This window comes from Silurus aristotelis (genome assembly GCF_946808225.1).
Source record: "Silurus aristotelis genome assembly, contig: scaffold_168, whole genome shotgun sequence".
In the NCBI taxonomy this organism is placed as follows: Eukaryota; Metazoa; Chordata; class Actinopteri; order Siluriformes; family Siluridae; genus Silurus; species Silurus aristotelis.
Genome location: NW_028149173.1, coordinates 2501 through 22500, shown reverse-complemented (window position 1 = coordinate 22500; position 20000 = coordinate 2501). Strand labels below are relative to the sequence as shown.

At 44.4% G+C, this 20000-nt stretch overlaps 3 protein-coding genes across 4 annotated transcripts in view; 1 reads left to right on the top strand and 2 right to left on the bottom strand.

Moving 5' to 3' along the window:
* The window catches only part of bri3bp (bri3 binding protein), a 4720-nt gene extending 3274 nt beyond the window's left edge, over positions 1-1446 (bottom strand). The window contains exon 1 of the mRNA XM_083570800.1: positions 1108-1446. Coding sequence (XP_083426926.1) covers positions 1108-1308 — 201 coding nt within the window. The 5' untranslated portion in view covers positions 1309-1446. The remainder of the gene's footprint in view (positions 1-1107) is intronic.
* Positions 1447-8244: 6798 nt separating this feature from the next.
* Positions 8245-16545, top strand: rnf215 (ring finger protein 215). 2 transcript variants are annotated; one of them, XR_014532552.1, is made up of 11 exons: positions 8245-8644; positions 10750-10917; positions 12174-12245; positions 12376-12461; positions 12594-12648; positions 12742-12846; positions 13018-13134; positions 14606-14737; positions 15720-15822; positions 16002-16216; positions 16251-16545. XR_014532552.1 is itself a non-coding variant. In XM_083570791.1 (10 exons), the coding sequence occupies exons 1-10, from the start codon at positions 8351-8353 to the stop codon at positions 16013-16015; spliced, it is 1146 nt and encodes a 381-aa protein (XP_083426917.1). In that variant the 5' UTR covers positions 8245-8350; the 3' UTR covers positions 16016-16545. The 2 variants fall into 2 exon arrangements, 1 of the variants encoding a protein (XP_083426917.1); XM_083570791.1 differs by having other exon boundaries at positions 16002-16545.
* Positions 16546-18552: 2007 nt separating this feature from the next.
* ascc2 (activating signal cointegrator 1 complex subunit 2) overlaps positions 18553-20000 on the bottom strand; it is a 3276-nt gene continuing 1828 nt past the window's right edge. The window contains exons 5-8 of the mRNA XM_083570801.1: positions 19839-20000; positions 19671-19749; positions 19430-19524; positions 18553-19346 (exon numbers count right to left, since the gene is read on the bottom strand). The exon at positions 19839-20000 is cut by the window's right edge and continues 75 nt beyond it. Coding sequence (XP_083426927.1) covers positions 19175-19346; positions 19430-19524; positions 19671-19749; positions 19839-20000 — 508 coding nt within the window. The 3' untranslated portion in view covers positions 18553-19174. The remainder of the gene's footprint in view (positions 19347-19429; positions 19525-19670; positions 19750-19838) is intronic.

Sequence of the window (20000 nt, the reverse complement as noted above, 5' to 3'; positions counted from 1 at the left end):
CAGTAATAATTGCTCTATGCAGCAGGAAATAAGCGCACTATGCAGATGATAAGTGCTCTATGCAGATGATAAGTGCTCTATGCAGCAGTAATAAGCGCTCTATGCAAAATATAAGTGCTCTATGCAGATGATAAGTGCTCCATGCAGATGATAAGTGCTCCATGCAGATGATAAGTGCTCCATGCAGATGATAAGTGCTCTATGCAGCAGGAAATAAGTGCTCCATGCAGATGATAAGTGCTCCATGCAGATGATAAGTGCTCCACGCAGATGATAAGTGCTCCATGCAGATGATAAGTGCTCTATGCAGCAGGAAATAAGTGCTCCATGCAGATGATAAGTGCTCCATGCAGATGATAAGTGCTCTATGCAGATGATACGTGCTTTATGCAGCAGTAATAAGCGCTCTATGCAGAAGATAAGTGCTCTATGCAGCAGGAAATAAGCGATCTATGCAAAAGGAAATAAGCGCTCTATGCAGAAGATAAGTTCTCTATGCAGAAGATAAGTGCTCTATGCAGATGATAAGTGCTCTATGCAGATGATAAGTGCTCTATGCAGCAGTAATAAGCGCTCTATGCAAAAGATAAGTGCTCTATGCAGATGATAAGTGCTCCATGCAGATGATAAGTGCTCCATGCAGATGATAAGTGCTCTATGCAGCAGGAAATAAGTGCTCCATGCAGATGATAAGTGCTCCATGCAGATGATAAGTGCTCTATGCAGATGATAAGTGCTCTATGCAGCAGGAAATAAGCGATCTATGCAGATGATAAGTGCTCCATGCAGATGATAAGTGCTCTATGCAGATGATACGTGCTTTATGCAGCAGTAATAAGCGCTCTATGCAGAAGATAAGTGCTCTATGCAGCAGGAAATAAGCGATCTATGCAGCAGGAAATAAGCGATCTATGCAAAAGGAAATAAGCGCTCTATGCAGAAGATAAGTTCTCTATGCAGAAGATAAGTGCTCTATGCAGATGATAAGTGCTCTATGCAGATGATAAGTGCTCTATGCATCACTAATAAGCACTTTATGCAGGAGGAAATACGCGCTCTATGTAGCAGTAATAAGCGCTCTTTGTAGCAGTGATACATTTTATGAACCTTGTATAATGCTTTGATGTTGTCCTCCCCGAACACCGAGCTCAGGCTCTGGTACACGCCGCTCGCTGCTCTCCTCAGCCCGCCGCTGCTTCCTCCGCTCCCGCCGCTCCACTCCTTCCTGCTCCGCGCCGCCTCAGCCATCAACAACGAGTACAGCACCAGGGCTAATGTCAGCGCCTTCATCTTCATCTTCATCTTCATCTACCGCTAGCGCGCGCACACACACACACACACACACACACACACACACACACACACACACACACACAGATATAGATATAAATATAAATGTATTTAAATGAAGCTGTGCGCGAGTCCGGAAACAAACCGTTAATCTACTAACCTCATTCACAAATCCCGCCTTTTACTACACGATTGGCCAGTACCATGCAGCTCTACGCAATGTGATTGGTTAGTTTGAATACACTCTGTGTGCACTGATTTGATATTTGATTTGATATTTGATTTGATATTTGACTTGTCACTCATGTGACGTTTCAACAAAATGGTTATAAACCGGAAAAGGCTGCAAGCTAAAATAGAGCTACTTACATCCGCCCTGTCCTTATTAGTGATTATAATTATATTTATTTAGATAAACATGTAGTATACAGTGGGTACGGAAAGTATTCAGACCCCCTTAAATTTTTCACTCTTTTTTATTTTGCAGCCATTTGCTAAAATCATTTAGGTTCATTCTTCTTCCTCATGAATGTACACACAGCTCCCCATACTGACAGAAAAACACAGAATTGTTGACATTGTTGCAGATTTATTAAAAAAGAAAAACTGAAATATCACATGGTCCTAAGTATTCAGACCCTTTGCTCAGTATTTAGTAGAAGCCCCCTTTTGATCTAATACAGCCAGGAGTCTTTTTGGGAAAGATGCAACAAGTCTTTCACACCTGGATTCAGGAATCCTCTGCCATTCCTCCTTGCAGATCCTCTCCAGTTCTGTCAGGTTGGACGGTAAACGTTGGTGGACAGCTATTTTTAGGTCTCTCCAGAGATGCTCAATTGGGTTTAAGTCATTGCTCTGGCTGGGCCATTCAAGAACAGTCACGGAGTTGTTGTGAAGCCACTCCATCGTTATTTTAGCTGTGTGCTTAGGGTCATTGTCTTGTTGGAAGGTAAACCTTCGGCCCAGTCTGAGGTCCAGAGCACTCTGGAGAAGGTTTTCGTCCAGGATATCCCTGTGCTTGGCCGCATTCATCTTTCCCTTGATTGCAACCAGTCGTCCTGTCCCTGCAGCTGAAAAACACCCCTACAGCATGATGCTGCCACCACCATGCTTCATTGTTGAGACTGTACTGGACAGGTGATGAGCAGTGCCTGGTTTTCTCCACACATACCGCTTAGAATTAAGGCCAAAAAGTTCTATCTTGGTCTCATCAGACCAGAGAATCTTATTTCTCACCATCTTGGAGAACTCCATGCGGGTTTTCATGTGTCCTGCACTGAGGAGAGGCTTCCGTCAGGCCACTCTGCTATAAAGCCCCACTGGTGAAGGGCTGCAGTGATGGTTGACTTTCTACAACTTTCTCCCATCTCCCGACTGCATCTCTGGAGCTCAGCCACAGTGATCTTTGGGTTCTTCTTTACCTCTCTCACCAAGGCTCTTCTCCCCCGATAGCTCAGTTTGGCCGGTCGGCCAGCTCTAGGAATGGTTCTGGTCGTCCCAAACGTCTTCCATTTGAGGTTTATGGAGGCCACTGTGCTCTTAGGAACCTTAAGTGCAGCAAAAATTTTTTTGGAACCTTGGCCAGATCTGTGCCTTGCCACAATTCTGTCTCTGAGCTCTTCAGGCAGTTCCTTTGACCTTAATGATTCTCATTTGCTCTGACATGCATTGTGATCTGGAAGGTCTTATATAGACAGGTGTGTGGCTTTCCTAATCAAGTCCAATCAGTACAATCAAAAATTTCTGGACTCAAATGAAGGTGTAGAACCATCTCAAGGATGATCAGAAGAAATGGAGAGCACCTGAGTTAAATATATGAGTGTCACAGCAAAGGGTCTGAATACTTAGGACCATGGGATATTTCAGTTTTTCTTTTTTAATAAATCTGCAAAAAGGTCAACAATTCTGTGTTTTTCTGTCAGTATGGGGAGCCGTGTGTACATTCATGAGGAAAAGAAATGAACTTAAATGATTTTAGCAAACGGCTGCAATATAACAGAGTGAAAAATTTAAGGGGGTCTGAATACTTTCCGTACCCACTGTATGTGTAACATGTTTTTTAAATATATATATATATATATTACATGCTGCACATACACATGTATGTCGCCATCAGTTTAGTGTGATGATCTGAAATATTAAAATGTGAAAACTTGCAAAAGAAATGTTCACACCGCTGTGTATTAAAGTGTTTGCCTCCTTCCTGACTTCTTATTTTTTTTGCATGTTTGTCACACTTTAATATTTCAGATCATTAAACTAAACTGATGTAAATGTCCATGATGGAGGGGACTCCTATGAGAGACTCCTATGGTCTTCTCCATCGTCCTCTGTAGGGTCTTGTGATCCGAGACGGTGTAGAACGCTGTCAGGATGGGGGAGGATGATTGTCAGCCAGTCGCACATTTCCGCTTCCGGTTCGGCGCCATCTTGCTTCTGTATAAATAGATATAAATATAAATAATAAATATAAATAAATATAAATGCATGCACTTGCTGCCATATTGTCTCGGTCGGCTCGTTCGGCTTGGTTTTCCTCTATTGCTCTTGAACTCCAACTGTTTTCGGACTCACTTTCCTCCTTCGGATCCGCCCCCTGCTTTGCGCTCCTGACGTCCCGTTTCATCTCCTTGCTCTCTGAACGGGCCTTGCCGTGGGCTACTTCCGAGTGGGAGAATCAGTCTTCACATTGCTCTTTCTTTACTACCTTCTCTAAAGAACTTTTTAAGGTTTTTGGTTCGCCCACCCCTCAACAGGATGCCGCACGCTCGCTGCTCTCTTCTCCAGCACCTCTTTCCTTGGGTTTGTCCTTTCAGCCGGTAACATCCAGATAGACCAAGACAGGATTCAGTCGGTAAAGGACTGGCCCTAACCCACCACCCGTAAGCAATTGCAGAGGTTCTTGTGGTTAGCCAATTTCTATCGGCAGTTCATCAGGGGACATAGCTTTATGGTGGCCCCCCTTCACCTACTCACCTGCATGCGTCGGGCCTTCAACTGGAACCCAGAGGCTGAACAGGCCTTTACGAAGTTTAAGAGTCTCTTCACCTCAGCCCCAGTCCTGGCTCCTCCGGATCCAACCCACCAATTGGAGGTGCCTGCACTGCAACCGCCTGCACATATGTGCTTTCTTTTCTTCAGTCTAGCTAAACAGAACTACCCTGTTGGAGAGCTCTTCGCGGTCAAGTTGGCCCTGGCTGGAGGGGCCCAAAGTCTGGACCGAGACTGGAGTATCTACGGACAACCAAGCACCTAAACTCACGTCAAGGAAGTCAACTCACGTCTGTTCTTTGGGTGGTTCAACTTCTCCCTGTCCTACCTAGCTACAAGATCCTCCCCCTGATTCCATAATCTCTGCTAATCTTATCGTCCGCACACTCAATCTGAGAATCGAGAAGAAGGTCCTTTTTGGAAGGAATTCTGCTGTCTTCTGGGTATTTCTGTCAGCCTTTCTTTTCGGGTTTTATCCTCAGTCTAATGGCCAGACTGAAAGGCACAACCAAGAACCCGAGACTGGCCTCTCTACACCCAAGACCCCTCCACATGGTCGGAAAAACTTCTTTGGGCTGAATACGCTCATAATACTCTTCCCACCACCTTCAGACCCCTCAGCCCTTTCAGGTTGTGTTCGGCTGCCACCCACCCCCCACTGTTCACCACCCAAGACCCCGAGACCTCTGTTCCATCCGCCCCGGCCTTATTCGGGCGTTGTCGGCGAGGTTGAAGAATGGCCCGGGCAGCCCTCAAGTCCTCCCGAAGTTACAAGCGTCACAGATGCCAACCTGCCCCCCAATATCGGATTGGCCAAAAGGTCTGGCTTTCTACTCATGACCTGCCACTCAAGGCCATGTGCAAGAAGCTCGCCCTTTGTTTCATGGGTCCATTCCCCATTTCCAAGGTCACAAAACCTGCGGCAGTACGTATCAAGCTCCCCAGAGTCTTACGCATCTACCCAACCTTTCATGTATCCCACCTCAGCTCCATGCTTCGTTTGAGACCTTCCAGCCTTCCTTTTCCCCTTGTGGAAAGTTTCGTTTCGGTTTCGGATCTCCTGGTTTCTCTGACTTTTGCCTCCCCTTCGATTTCGGCTTGGTTTTCCACTATTGCTCTGTTCTCCGGCTCTGGAACTCGGACTGTTTTTGGATCCGCCCCCCTGCTTTGCGTTCCTGGTGTCATGGACGTTTGGCATCCGGACTGACTGAGGTCTCCCATCCAGGATCCACTTACAGAGGGAGGTGTTTAGGCCCAGTATTTTCAGCTTCTCAATCAGGTGCTGAGGGATGATTGTGTTAAATGCTGAACTGAAGTATATGAACAGCATTTGTATGTACATGTCCTTATTGTCTAGTCCAGTGAGGGTGGAAGCTGGGTCTTGATATGCCTCATGATGAGCCTCTTGAAGCACTTAAGGTTATAAGGTTTTATATATATATTTATATGTGAATGTGAAATATTAGGCAGGATGTAAGGCACAATATGTGTAGAGAATGAGGAGTATAAACAAATACAATATGTAATATGTACATTGTATGTACAATTGTACAGAAGGTCCCCTGGTGGTCTAGTGGTTAAGATGCAGCGCTCCCACCGCTGCGACCCGGGTTCGATTCCCGGTCAGGGAACCATCCCCAGCCACTCTTAGTGCCGGTCCCAAGCCCGGATAAATTGGGGAGGGTTGCGTTAGGAAGGGCATCCAGCGTAAAACATGTGCCAAATCAAACGTGCGGAGGATCCGCTGTGGCGACCCCTAACGGGAGAAGCCGAAAAGAAAGTTTTTTTTATGTACAATTGTACAGAAATTATGTACAGTGTTTATACAGTGTTTATACAGTGTTCTCATGGTGTGGTGTGGAGTTCAGTAGGGTGATGATGGATGGAAAAAGGCCGGCCCTGAACCTGCTGGTTCTGGTGCATATGTTCCTGTATCTGGTTCTTGATGGAAGGAGGTTAAACAGTTTGTGACTGGGATGTGAAAGGTCCTTGATGATGTTGTGAGCTCTACACAGATCACATGTGGTTTTATCCACTCACGGCTTCTGGTTGTGAAACGTTCTGATGGTGGTTTTCTGTGACGTATCATCTGCTAAAGCGTCCTGCAGAGCGGCCACCGATTGGTCAGTCCAGCACGCAACTTCCCTCTGAAGCTGAGCTTCCTGTTTCAGCCTTTGTTTGTATACAGGCATGAAGAAGATGACAACATGGTCCGATTTCCCAAACGGTGTACATGATTGTGCCTTGTAGCTGTTTAGGAATCGTGTGTATCAGTGGTCCAGTGTCCTTTCGCCCCTGGTGGGGCAGGTGATGTGCTGCTGAAAGTTCGGTAGTGCGCGCTTGAGGTTGGCACTGTTAAAGTCTCCCACCCCAATGATGAGCGCAGCGTTACCCATGCTGTGTTTGGTGAAGTGTTATTGTCTCGTGTAAGTCCCATACTGCAGTGTCCGTGTCTGCGTGAGATGGAATATAAACGGCACTGACTATGACCGAGCTGAATATAAAAGGGGCGACATTTGATGGTCAGTAGTTCCAGATTTGGTGTGCAGGAGCGTGAAAGAGGAACGATGCTCACGCTGTCGCACCAGTGGTTTTCACCATCAGACACACTCCACCTCCTCTTGACTTCCCCGACTCCAGTGTTCTGTCCATGCGGTGAACCGAGAAAAACACAGCCGGCTGGATGGAGTGGTCCGGTACCGCTGGGTTCAGCCATGTCTCGGTGAAGCAGAGAAGTTTGCAGTCCCGAATGTCTCTCTGGAACTTGACCCTTGCCCTGAGGTCGTCGAGCTTGATTTCCTGGTTTTCGGACATTGGCTAACAGGATACTAGGTAAGGGAGCGCGGTGTGCGCGTGCCCTCAGCCTGTTCCTGACGCCGGCTCGTTTCCCTCGTGGATGCTGGTACGGGTCCTTAGTTCTCCCTCAGGATCTCGCTCGGCCAGCATGGGTCCGGGTTTAAAAACAGCGAATGGTGAGTAGATTGTACACCAATAGATATAATAGTGGCTCTGTCATGTCTAATGATGACTATCTTATATAAAGAGAACGGTGTCTATGAAAATAAATATATAAAATTAACAAAAACAGACAAAGTGTAGCCGCGGTGGCAGATGATCTCACCGACGCCATCTTCAGTCATGTGGCACATATTTTACGCTGGATGTCCTTCATAACACAACCCTCCACATTTACAGTTAAAGAGATATACAAAAGTCTAAATCCAGTCAGTAAAAATAGATTTAAAATAGAGTTAAAGCACATTATATATTTATGAGTTTATTATGAATCTGATTTATATTTATTTTTTTCACATTTTCACAAAATCTTTTTTTTTTATATGTAAATGACTAAATATTCAAAAAAGACTAAATATTCAAAAGAGACTAAATGAAAAGCAGCATCTGGAGATTACTCAATTATATGTCATCATTTTTTCTTGGAGCTTTTCTGGGATTCTATAGAATAGTACTTTATTCATGCAAAAATTATTCTAAAGAATAACAAAGATAAATAAAAATAAATGAATAATATAAAAGACAGAAGAACACAAACCAGAGTATAAAACCTAAACGAGGCTTTTGTGCATTGTGAAGATGTTTCCTTTCCTGTGCTCATCAGAGACGTAATAATTACAGTCTAAAAAGTATATTATAATAAAAATAGTAAAATAAACTTGGTAATAGAGTAGTGTTGAGAATACATTTGGAGGAAATGAAGAGCGGAACCGCAGTGAGCTGTACAGTTACACTGCTGCCACCTGTTGGCAGGAAATCACAACTAAAGCCACGTTTACACTGGGGGTAGTACATGGGTTATTTACTATTTATAATAACATACAAATATTTATTATCATTTTAGGGGGGGGGGTCGGAAGAAGTCTGTGTGATTCTGGGTGTAATTATTAATTATTTGAGAGGTTTGTTAATGGAATAGACGTTGATTGCCGGCTGCAGTTTTGCCTCTGAACGCTAGGTGGAGAGAGAGAGATATAGAGAGAGTGTGTTTGAACAGAGAGTGAAAGAAAAACATTGGCGGATCAGCTGATCGCGCGCTCCGGTACCGGTACTGATGATGATGCTGATGATGATGAAGATGAAGAAGATGATGATGATGATGATAGTGGTGGGTCGGAGCTGCGTGTCCGTGGTCTTGGTGGCGATGGTGGTGGGGTGTGCGCGCGCGGGGCAGTGCGGGCTCGTGCCCGTGGAGCGGGTGGCGTTGGTGCGCGTGTCGGTGCTGCAGGAACCCGAGGGCAGCGTGCTGCAGGGGCGCGTGCTGCAGGTGCAACAAAAACAACAACAACAACAACAACAACAACAACACAGCGAGGAAGAGCACGAGCTGCGGGGAGACCTGCGACTGGTATTTACACACACACACACACACACACACACACACACACACACACACACACACACACACACACCGTGGTGTCCTGTAAAGTGTCGTGACACCTCCGCACTCTTTTCTCTAAACATCTCAGTTCTGAATAAACAGCTCCAATGGTCTGACATCAGGGGTCACGTGACCTCAACGGGGCAGTGACAAGATAGATAGATAGATAGATAGATAGATAGATAGATAGATAGATAGATAGATAGATAGATAGATAGATAGATAGATAGAAAGAGTGAGTGAGTGAGTGAGTGAGTGAGTGAGGAAAATAAGTATTTGAACACGCTGCTATTTTGCAAGTTCTCCCACTTAGAAATCATGGAGGGTCTGAAATTGTCATTGTAGGTGCATGTCCACTGTGAGAGACATAATCTAAAAAAAAAAAATCTAGAAATCACAATATATGATTTTTAAACTATTTATTTGTATGATACAGCTGCAAATAAGTATTTGAACACCTGTCTATCAGCTAGAATTCTGACCCTCAAAGACCTGTTAGTCTGCCTTTAAAATCTCCACCTCCACTACATTTATTATCCTAAATTAGATGCACCTGTTTGAGGTCGTTAGCTGCATAAAGACACCTGTCCACCCCATACAATCAGTAAGAATCCAACTACTAACATGGCCAAGACCAAAGAGCTGTCCAAAGACACTAGAGACAAAATTGTACACCTCCACAAGGCTGGAAAGGGCTACGGGGAAATTGCCAAGCAGCTTGGTGAAAAAAGGTCCACTGTTGGAGCAATCATTAGAAAATGGAAGAAGGTAAACATGACTGTCAATCTCCCTCGGACTGGGGCTCCATGCAAGATCTCACCTCGTGGGGTCTCGATGATCCTAAGGAAGGTGAGAAATCAGCCCAGAACTACACAGGAGGAGCTGGTCAATGACCTGAAAAGAGCTGGGACCACCGTTTCCAAGGTTACTGTTGGTAATACACTAAAACGTCATGGTTTGAAATCATGCATGGCACGGAAGGTTCCCCTGCTTAAACCAGCACATGTCCAGGCACGTCTTAAGTTTGCCAATGACCATTTGGATGATCCAGAGGAGTCATGGGAGAAAGTCATGTGGTCAGAGGAGACCAAAATAGAACTTTTGGGTCATAATTACACTAAACGTGTTTGGAGGAAGAAGAATGATGAGTACCATCCCAAGAACACATCCCTACTGTGAAGCATGGGGGTGGTAGCATCATGCTTTGGGGGTGTTTTTCTGCACATGGGACAGGGCGACTGCACTGTATTAAGGAGAGGATGACCCGGGCCATGTATTGCGAGATTTTGAGGAACAACCTCCTTCCCTCGGTTAGAGCACTGAAGATGGGTCGAGGCTGGGTCTTCCAACATGACAATGACCCGAAGCACACAGCCAGGATAACCAAGGAGTGGCTCTGTAAGAAGCATATCAAGGTTCTGGCGTGGCCTAGCCAGTCTCCAGACCTAAACCCAATAGAGAATCTTTGGAGGGAGCTCAAACTTGAGAAACCTGACTGATCTAGAGAAGATCTGAGTGGAGGAGTGGGCCAAAATCCCTCCTGCAGTGTGTGTAAACCTGGTGAAAAACTACAGGAAACGTTTGACCTCTGTAATTGCAAACAAAGGCTCCTGTACCAAATATTAACATTGACTTTCTCAGGTGTTCAAATATTTATTTGCAGCTGCATCATACAAATAAATAGTTAAAAAATCATATATTGTGATTTCTAGATTTTTTTTTTTAGATTATGTCTCTCACAGTGGACATGCAGCTACGATGACAATTTCAGACCCCTCCATTATTTCTAAGTGGGAGAACTTGAAAAATAGCAGCGTGTTCAAATACTTATTTTCCTCACTGTAGATAGATAGACAGACAGACAGACAGATAGATAGATAGATAGATAGATAGATAGATAGATAGATAGATAGATAGATAGATAGACAGACAGACAGACAGACAGACAGACAGACAGACAGACAGACAGACAGACAGACAGATAGATCTTGAGGTTTTACAATTATTATTAATAAACACATGACGTCAGAGAGGAACTGTCACGTCAGACCTGTGACATAATTTCCTCCCAGATTAAAGGTGAACATGAAGGCATGCTGAGTGCAGATCACACAGATGATGGTGATGATGATGAAGGTCACAGCTCAAAGCCCTGGATCGGAGTGGTTCCTGTACAAATGGAGGAGGGTCATGTCTCCAACGGCAACCCAGAGTCATTTGCATCGACTGTAGTCACCAAGGTGAGATGAACACGCACGCACGCACGCACACACACATACACGCACGCACGCACGCACACACAGGCACGCACACACACATACATACACGCACGCACACACACGCACGCACGCACACACACATACACGCACGCACGCACGCACACACAGGCACGCACACACACATACACGCACGCACGCACGCACACACAGGCACGCACACACACATACATACACGCACGCACACACACGCACGCACGCACACACACATACACGCACGCACGCACGCACGCACACGCACGCACACACACAGACACACGCACACACACAGACACACGCACACACAGGCACGCACACACACATACATACACGCACACACACACACACGCACGCACGCACACACACATACACGCACGCACGCACACGCACGCACACACACAGACACACGCACACACACAGACGCACGCACACACACAGACACACGCACACACACAGACACACGCACACACACAGACACACGCACACACACAGACACACGCACACACAGGCACGCACACATACATACACGCACGCGCACACACGCACACACACATACACGCACGCACGCACGCACACACGCACACACAGACACACGCACACACACAGACATGCACACACAGGCACGCACACACACATACATACACGCACGCACACACACACAGGCACGCACACACACATACATACACGCACGCACACACACACACACACACACACATACATACACGCACGCACACACACACACACACACACGCACACACAGGCACGCACACACACACACACATACACGCACGCACACACAGACACACGCACACACACAGACACACGCACACACAGGCACGCACACACACATACATACACGCACGCACACACACAGACACACGCACACACAGGCACGCACACACATACATACACACACGCACACACACACACGCACGCACACGCACGCACACACACACACACACACACACGCACACACACGCACGCACGCCCGCATACACACACACATACACACACGCACGCACGCACACACACACACACACGCACGCACACACACAGACACACACACACACACGCACACACAGACACACACACACACACACACACACACATTATATATTGTATGCTTTGATATTTTATATAAAACATTAAAATTATTACAAAATTATTATTATTATTATTATTATTATTATTATTATTATTATTGTGTGTGTGTGTGTGTGTGTGTGTGTGTGTGTACGCAGATGAAAAGGGCGTTGGTTTTGGGGGCATCAGCTCTCATCATCCTCGTGTTAAACCAGAACACACTGAGAGAGGTACACACTGTTTATGACACTGTTTATGTATTACGTGTGTGTGTGTGTGTGTGTGTGTGTGTGTGTGTGTGTGTGTGTGTGTGTGTGTGTGTGTACAGTTGAGAGTGCTGATGGACTTCCTGTGTTACAGATGGACTTCTCTCAGGTTCTATCTAAACCGATCATCATCATCCAGAACTCAGAGAATGTTACCAAACTGTTCGGGGCTCTTCTTAGGTATACACACACACACACACACACACAGACACACACACACAGACACACACACACACACACACACACACACACACAGACACACACACACACACACACACACACATTAACTACGTTTGTGTATTGATTGTGCAGGGGTCTTCACGCAACTGCAAGAATCACATACAAAACCTTTCTACAGCACAACCTGGTGAGCTGTAACACACACACACACACACACACACACACACACACACACACGGTTAGTACACTGCACTACACACCTGTAAACTGTGTGTTACAGGGTGCGACTCTCACTCTGTGGTCAAGTTGTGGTCGCTCCAGATGGGGGCGCTATGGCGAGTGGCAGGGTGTCGTCTGCACTGGGGAGACACAATCACCTGTACAGGTACAAACACCTGCATTCTGCTGTGTCTCAAAACACACACACTTCAATACCTGAACACAAGTTTCAGAATTCCCAGGTCCTGGGTTCTGGAAAAGAGCCTTTACAGAACCATCTAGAGTTCCAGCTCAGTGTGTGTGTGTGTGTGTGTGTGTGTGTGTGTGTGTTTGTCAGAAATACCTGCAGCAGTTGTGGAACACGGTGGTGTTAATCGCACTGATCCTCTCCACCGGCGTACTCGTTCATGCCCGATGGCAATATCACACCGATCAGCTCACTGAGCAACTGCAGGTCAGAAATCAACAAAACACATTTACACACACCTTTACACACACCTTTACACAAACATTTACACACCTTTAAACACCTTTACACAAACATTTACACACCTTTACACACACCTCTACACACACCTTTACACACCTTTACACACACCTTTACTCACATTTACACACACCTCTACACACACCTTTACACACCTTTACACACACCTTTACTCACATTTACACACACCTTTACACACACCTTTACTCACATTTACACACCTTTAAATACACCTTTACTCACATTTACACACACCTTTACACACACCTTTACTCACATTTACACACACCTTTACACACACCTTAACACAAACATTTACACACCTTTAAACACCTTTACACAAACATTTACACACCTTTACACACACCTCTACACACAGCTTTACACAAATTTACACACACCTTTACTCACATTTACACACACCTCTACACACACCTTTACACACCTTTACACACACCTTTACTCACATTTACACACACCTTTACACACACCTTTACTCACATTTACACACCTTTACATACACCTTTACTCACCTTAACACACACCTTTACACACACCTTTACTCACATTTACACACACCTTTACACACACCTCTACACACACCTCTACACACACCTTTACTCACATTTACACACACCTCTACACACACCTTTACGCACACCTTTACTCACATTTACACACACCTTTACTCACATTTACACACCTTTACACACACCTTTACACACACCTTTACTCACATTTATACACACCTCTACACACACCTTTACACACCTTTACACACACCTTTACTCACATTTACACACACCTTTACACACACCTTTACACACACCTTTACTCACATTTACACACCTTTACACACCTTTACACACACCTTTACACACCTTGACACACACCTTTACACACCTTTACACACACTTTTCACACACCTTTACTCACATTTACACACCTTTACACACCTTTACACAAACATTTACACACAAATCTACACACACCTTTACACACACCTTTACTCACATTTACACACACCTTTACACACACCTTTACTCACATTTACACACCTTTACACACACCTTTACATACCTTTACACACACATTTACACACACCTTTACACACACCTTTACTCACATTTACACACACATTTACACACATTTACACACACCTTTACACACACACCTTTACACACATTAACACACACATTACACACCTTTACATACCTTTACACACACCTTTACACACCTTCACACACAACTTAACACCTTTACACATACCTTTACATACCTTTACACACAAACACACATTACATAAAAGCACACACCTTTACACGTTACGCATGTTATTGTTATTATATAATAACAAAGTTATTATATGTTATTGTTATTGACAGTCACTTGTGTACTTGGCTGTGAAAGTTACAACACAGTTGTGTGTGTGTTTCAGCTTCACCCCAAACAGGAGCTGCTGAATAAACTGTCCGTGTTAAAGACCCGCAAATACCAGCCAAGAAAACACACCGAGCCGCCAGACATGGAGAACTGCGCTGTGTGTTTAGAGCAGTACACCACTAACCAGGTAACACACACACACACACACAAATATACACACACGCATACACACACACACACACACACACACACACACACACACACACACACACACACACACACACACGCATACACACAAACACACGTACACACAAACACACATACACACACACATACACACAAACACACATATACACACACACACACAAACACACACACATACACACAAACACACACACACACACACACACACACACATACACACACACACACAAATATACACACACGCATACACACACACACACACACACACACACACACACACACACACGCATACACACAAACACACGTACACACAAACACACATACACACACACATACACACAAACACACATATACACACACACACACAAACACACACACATACACACAAACACACACACACACACACACACACACACGCATACACACAAACACACGTACACACAAACACACATACACACACACATACACACAAACACACATATACACACACACACACAAACACACACACATACACACAAACACACACACACACACACACACACACACACATACACACACACACACAAATATACACACACGCATACACACACACACACACACACACACACACACACACACGCATACACACAAACACACGTACACACAAACACACATACACACAAACATACACACAAACACACATATACACACACACACACAAACACACACACATACACACAAACACACATACACACACACACACACACACACACACACACACACATACACACAAACACACATACACACACATACACACAAACACACAGCTTTTTGTATTTCTGTCGTACTAGATCATGGCTTAGTAGCTTTTATATAACATTTAATAAAGAAGTCTGAATCTGCTTGACATGTGTGTATGTGTGTTTGTGTGTGTGTGTGTGTGTGTGTGTATGTGTGTTTGTGTGTGTGTGTGTTTGTGTGTGTAGTGTTTGAGGGTTCTACCGTGTCTACATGAGTTCCACAGAGACTGTGTGGATCCGTGGTTGCTTCTGCAGCAGACCTGTCCTCTGTGTAAACGCTGTGTTCTCGGTACGTCTCTCTCTCTCACACACACACACACACACACACACACACACACACACACACACTCCAGAAACCAAGAAGTCATGTGGCTGGAGCTTTGTTAACAAAATGTCCTTGATTGGCCAAATCTGATTAATTGATTTATTTATGTAATAAATTAACTCCGCCCCCTGTTCTCTCTGCAGGTAACTTCTGCTGAATTTCTGAACTCTATCAGGTCAAACCATCTCAAGATGTCAATTAAAAAAAAAAACCCACATACTGTACACACCACATCGTTGTGGAAACCACACCTGACCTCTGACCCCTGACCCCGAGGATCTGAAATACTTCCTGACATTTTAAAATTGTATGTGACTGTATGGTGTGTGTGGGTGTGTGTGTGTGTGTGTGTGTGTGTGTGTGTGTGTGTGTGTGTGTGTGTGTGTTTTAAGCAGAAGAGTTTTCATGCTCCTGTCGATGATGTCGTCAGTGTTGAGGGTTTTATCTCTTTTATTTATATTAGTTATAAATATTGAATATTTAATTTCAGGAGGACGAGAGCGCCCCCTGCACCGCCCAAATCCAGAATCATTTCCTGTTAAATCTGTATAAAAATATGAAATAATAAATATATAAAGAGAATCGTATTGATGCTGCGAGCAGTCAGAGGGTTCATGCGCAGGATTTTGCTGATGGAGGGAGGGGGGAAAAGGATGAATAAATGGATGGAAAACAAAATGCACAAAACTTTGTGTTCTCCAATCACACATTTTAAACTACAGCGATTTGCTGCTGAGTTCTGGATCCTGATTGGCCGGAATTGGTAAATTTTCTAAAGCAGATTTCTGTTGTTTCAATCCTGCTGATACGCTCGTTAGCGTTTCCGTAGCAACGGCTCGTTCACGAATCTGCTACTGAGCTGTTCAGGTAAAGAAGGAGTCTCCAGTGTCAGTGCAGTGAAACACTTAGAATTAAAGCTTTAAACACTCAGGAACATGCAGTTAGTGGAAAATAATCTCCATCACCCAGATGTTTTATTCGTCACGAGTGTGAGTATAAAGGAAGCTTGTGTTGGGTGACATCATCATCAACACATCACATCATCACATCAGCAGCACATACTTTATAAGTTTATAAAGAAAACCTGATAAACCCAGAGGAACATCAGGAGTCATTAATGGACTCTTTGGTCATCACATGATCCTCCTGAACCCTGTGTGAATCCATTTATCACTGTTCATGCAGGTTCCTGGAATCATTTCTCCTACTGTGAAATTCCTGCAAAACAGAAGCTGACTGATAAGACCTGGTCCATAAGGTGCAGCACCACAGACCATGGAGGGCCTGAGAGGGTCACATTACACTCGTTTATTCCAGTTTCGTGTCCATATTAGTGTCTAATCCAGACTTTATATAAATATACACTCTGAGTACAGTGTTCAGTTGTTCACAGGGAGGAGCTCACATCACCATGCTTCATTCAATACACTGTAAACTGAACACATCACTCCATTTCGCCCCCTAGAGGACTAACCGTGATTTGCCTCCCCACCCCCAATCTTTACATTTTATCTTTGAGTTTAGATCTATTAGATTAGACCCTGTATCAAGTTGGATCCTGCATAAGATCAGATCATGTATCAGAATAGAGCTGGCATTAGATAGACACATGCAGTAGACAAGTCTTCTGAACAATTTCAGATCAGACCTTGTCTCAGGTTAGTCCATGTATCAGATTAGATCAGATTAAACCCTGTCTCAGGTTAGTCCCTGTATCAGATTAGATATTAGACCCTGTATAAGGTTAGTTTAGGTTGGACCAGTTATCAAATTAGACCCTGTAGGGGATTAGACAATGTATCAGGTTAGATCAGATTAAACCTATACACAGTTAATAAATCTTCTGAACAATATTATCAGATTATTCTATTCAGATTTTAAGAATTTTCATCACTGTATGGTACGGAGGCTCCACTGTGTGTGAACGTAAAGCCCTGCAAAGGCTGGTCAAAATCGCCCGACGCATCACTGCCACCCAACTACCTGCCACTGAGCACCTTCACCACAGCAGATGTCTGTGTACCTCTCAAACATCATCATCAAGGAGTCTTCACATCCCAGTCACACACTGTTTAACCTCCTTCCATCAAGGAGATACAGGAACATACACACCAGAACCAGCAGGTTCAGTGACGGCCTTTTTCCTTCACCATCACATTACTGAACTCTACACTACACTGTGAGATCACTGTATAAACACACATACAATGTACATACTGTATTTTATACTCCTCTACACACTGTACCTCACACACCTGCACTATTTATATATGTGTATCTGTATATATACATTACTGTACATTCTGCCTGATATTTCACATTTACACACACACATTTTCACTGCCTTAACTAGTTATTACTACCATAACTATTCACTTGTACTTATGAACAGTGTTGACGCGTCTCTGCACTGCTACAGCCTTCATATCTACTACATCTCTTTATTTATTTATTTATCTGCACTCGTCTGTCTCATTGCTTTTATTTGCATTTCTGGTTGATGCCAAACTGCATTTCGTTGCTCCATCCATCCATCCATCCATCCATCCATCAGATTCGATTCTGTATCATTACATTAACTATTAGATTAGACCCAGTAGAAGGTTAGACCCTGTATCAGGTTAGATCAGATTGGATCCTGCACCTGGCCCTTGTATCAGATTAGACTTTTAGATTAGACTTATACACACAGTATTAAAGTCTGAAGAACTTTTATTTTTTCCAGTTTGATTTTAAACTCGTCACATCCAAAAAAAAAGTTTCCTTTTGCGTTTAGAATAAAAGTTTTCTTTCTCACACACACAATTTTACTCCACTGGATGATAATCAGGAGTGTTTAGTGCTTGTGTGCAACAATAATGCAATTACAATGTGGTTGCCATGGTAACTTCAGACTTGAGGTAGGAGGTGACCTGTGTTGTGGGTGGAGCCACACCCCTGGGTGGTGTGCAAACGCAATCCCATAATTCAGTTCAGTAAAACTAAAGGCAGATGATAAGAGTGACACTGTGATGTCATAGTCCACATGATGACATCATAAAATTAGGATTTGAGATGCAGCAGTTACTGATGGAAGAAAGAAGTGATGAGAGCTGCTGGAGGTCAGATGAACACATATCCCATCCCCCCCCCGGCATTCAATTAAATTAAATTCTTTTTAATATTAAATTCATAAAGTTTGGTTGAATTTCAGTCGCATTGGAGCCGATTCGAAACATTTGAATAAAAATCATAAAAAAAAAAAAAAAAAAGATTTGTGAAGCTCTGGCAACTAGACGATGATGCGTATTAACGCCATGGCAACAGAAACGACGCTTCATGAAGGGATCATGCCTTTGTTCCTCTTCCTGTCTGCCATCATCCGGCGGTTGTGATTGGCTCCTCGACCCTTGTTCGCTTCCTTTCTTCGCCGATCCTGGACCGTCTCCTGAGTCTGGCCCCGCCCCTTAGGTCCGCCCGCCACATTGCTTTGGGGCGGAGCTCTGAAGCTGAAGGAAATCAGGACAGGGTTTTTATTAGTCAGAGAAAGTGTGTGTGTGTGTGTGTGTGTGTGTGTGTGTGTGTGTCATACCCTCTTCTGTTCTGCATGGCGGCTCGTCGGGCCTCAGCTCGCTCTCTCAGCATGGCTGGATCCTGCACGAACTGATCCCGCTTTACTGCTGGCTCCTACACACACACACACACACACACACACACACACACACACACACACACACACTCCAGTTCTCGCAATTGTATGTGTGATGTGAGATGATGTGCTGGTTAAAGCTGTGTGTGTGTGTGTGTGTGTGTGTGTGTGTGTGTGTGTATACCTTCTCCTCTTCTTCTTCTTCTTCATTCTCCTCTTCTTCCTGCCTTCTAGTTCTGAGCACCTGAGGGGTCGTAAACGGCCTACGGAGAGCACAAAGGTCAAAACAAAACACTGGGGGGAAAAAAAAGTACACGCACACGTGCGTACACACGTTACTGTGGGATCGTACCGGCGATTCAGCAGCTCGTCGTCCTCGTCCAGGTCGTTGGCTCCCACTTGGTTGATGTCGTATGTATCGTCATACTCGTCGTCATAGTTGTCAATGAGATAAGCGTTGCCTTGGTTACCAGACTGGTCCGTTGCTATGGGAACCTCATCCACCACTGTCTGG

Excerpts from the sequence above, each read along its gene's own strand:
- rnf215 (XM_083570791.1), top strand. The coding sequence starts at position 8,351 with ATGATGATGCTGATGATGATGAAGATGAAGAAGATGATGATGATGATG. Across the intron at positions 10,918-12,173 it reads CATCGACTGTAGTCACCAAG|ATGAAAAGGGCGTTGGTTTT; the intron begins GTGAGATGAACA and ends GTGTGTACGCAG. Across the intron at positions 14,738-15,719 it reads AGCAGTACACCACTAACCAG|TGTTTGAGGGTTCTACCGTG; the intron begins GTAACACACACA and ends TTGTGTGTGTAG.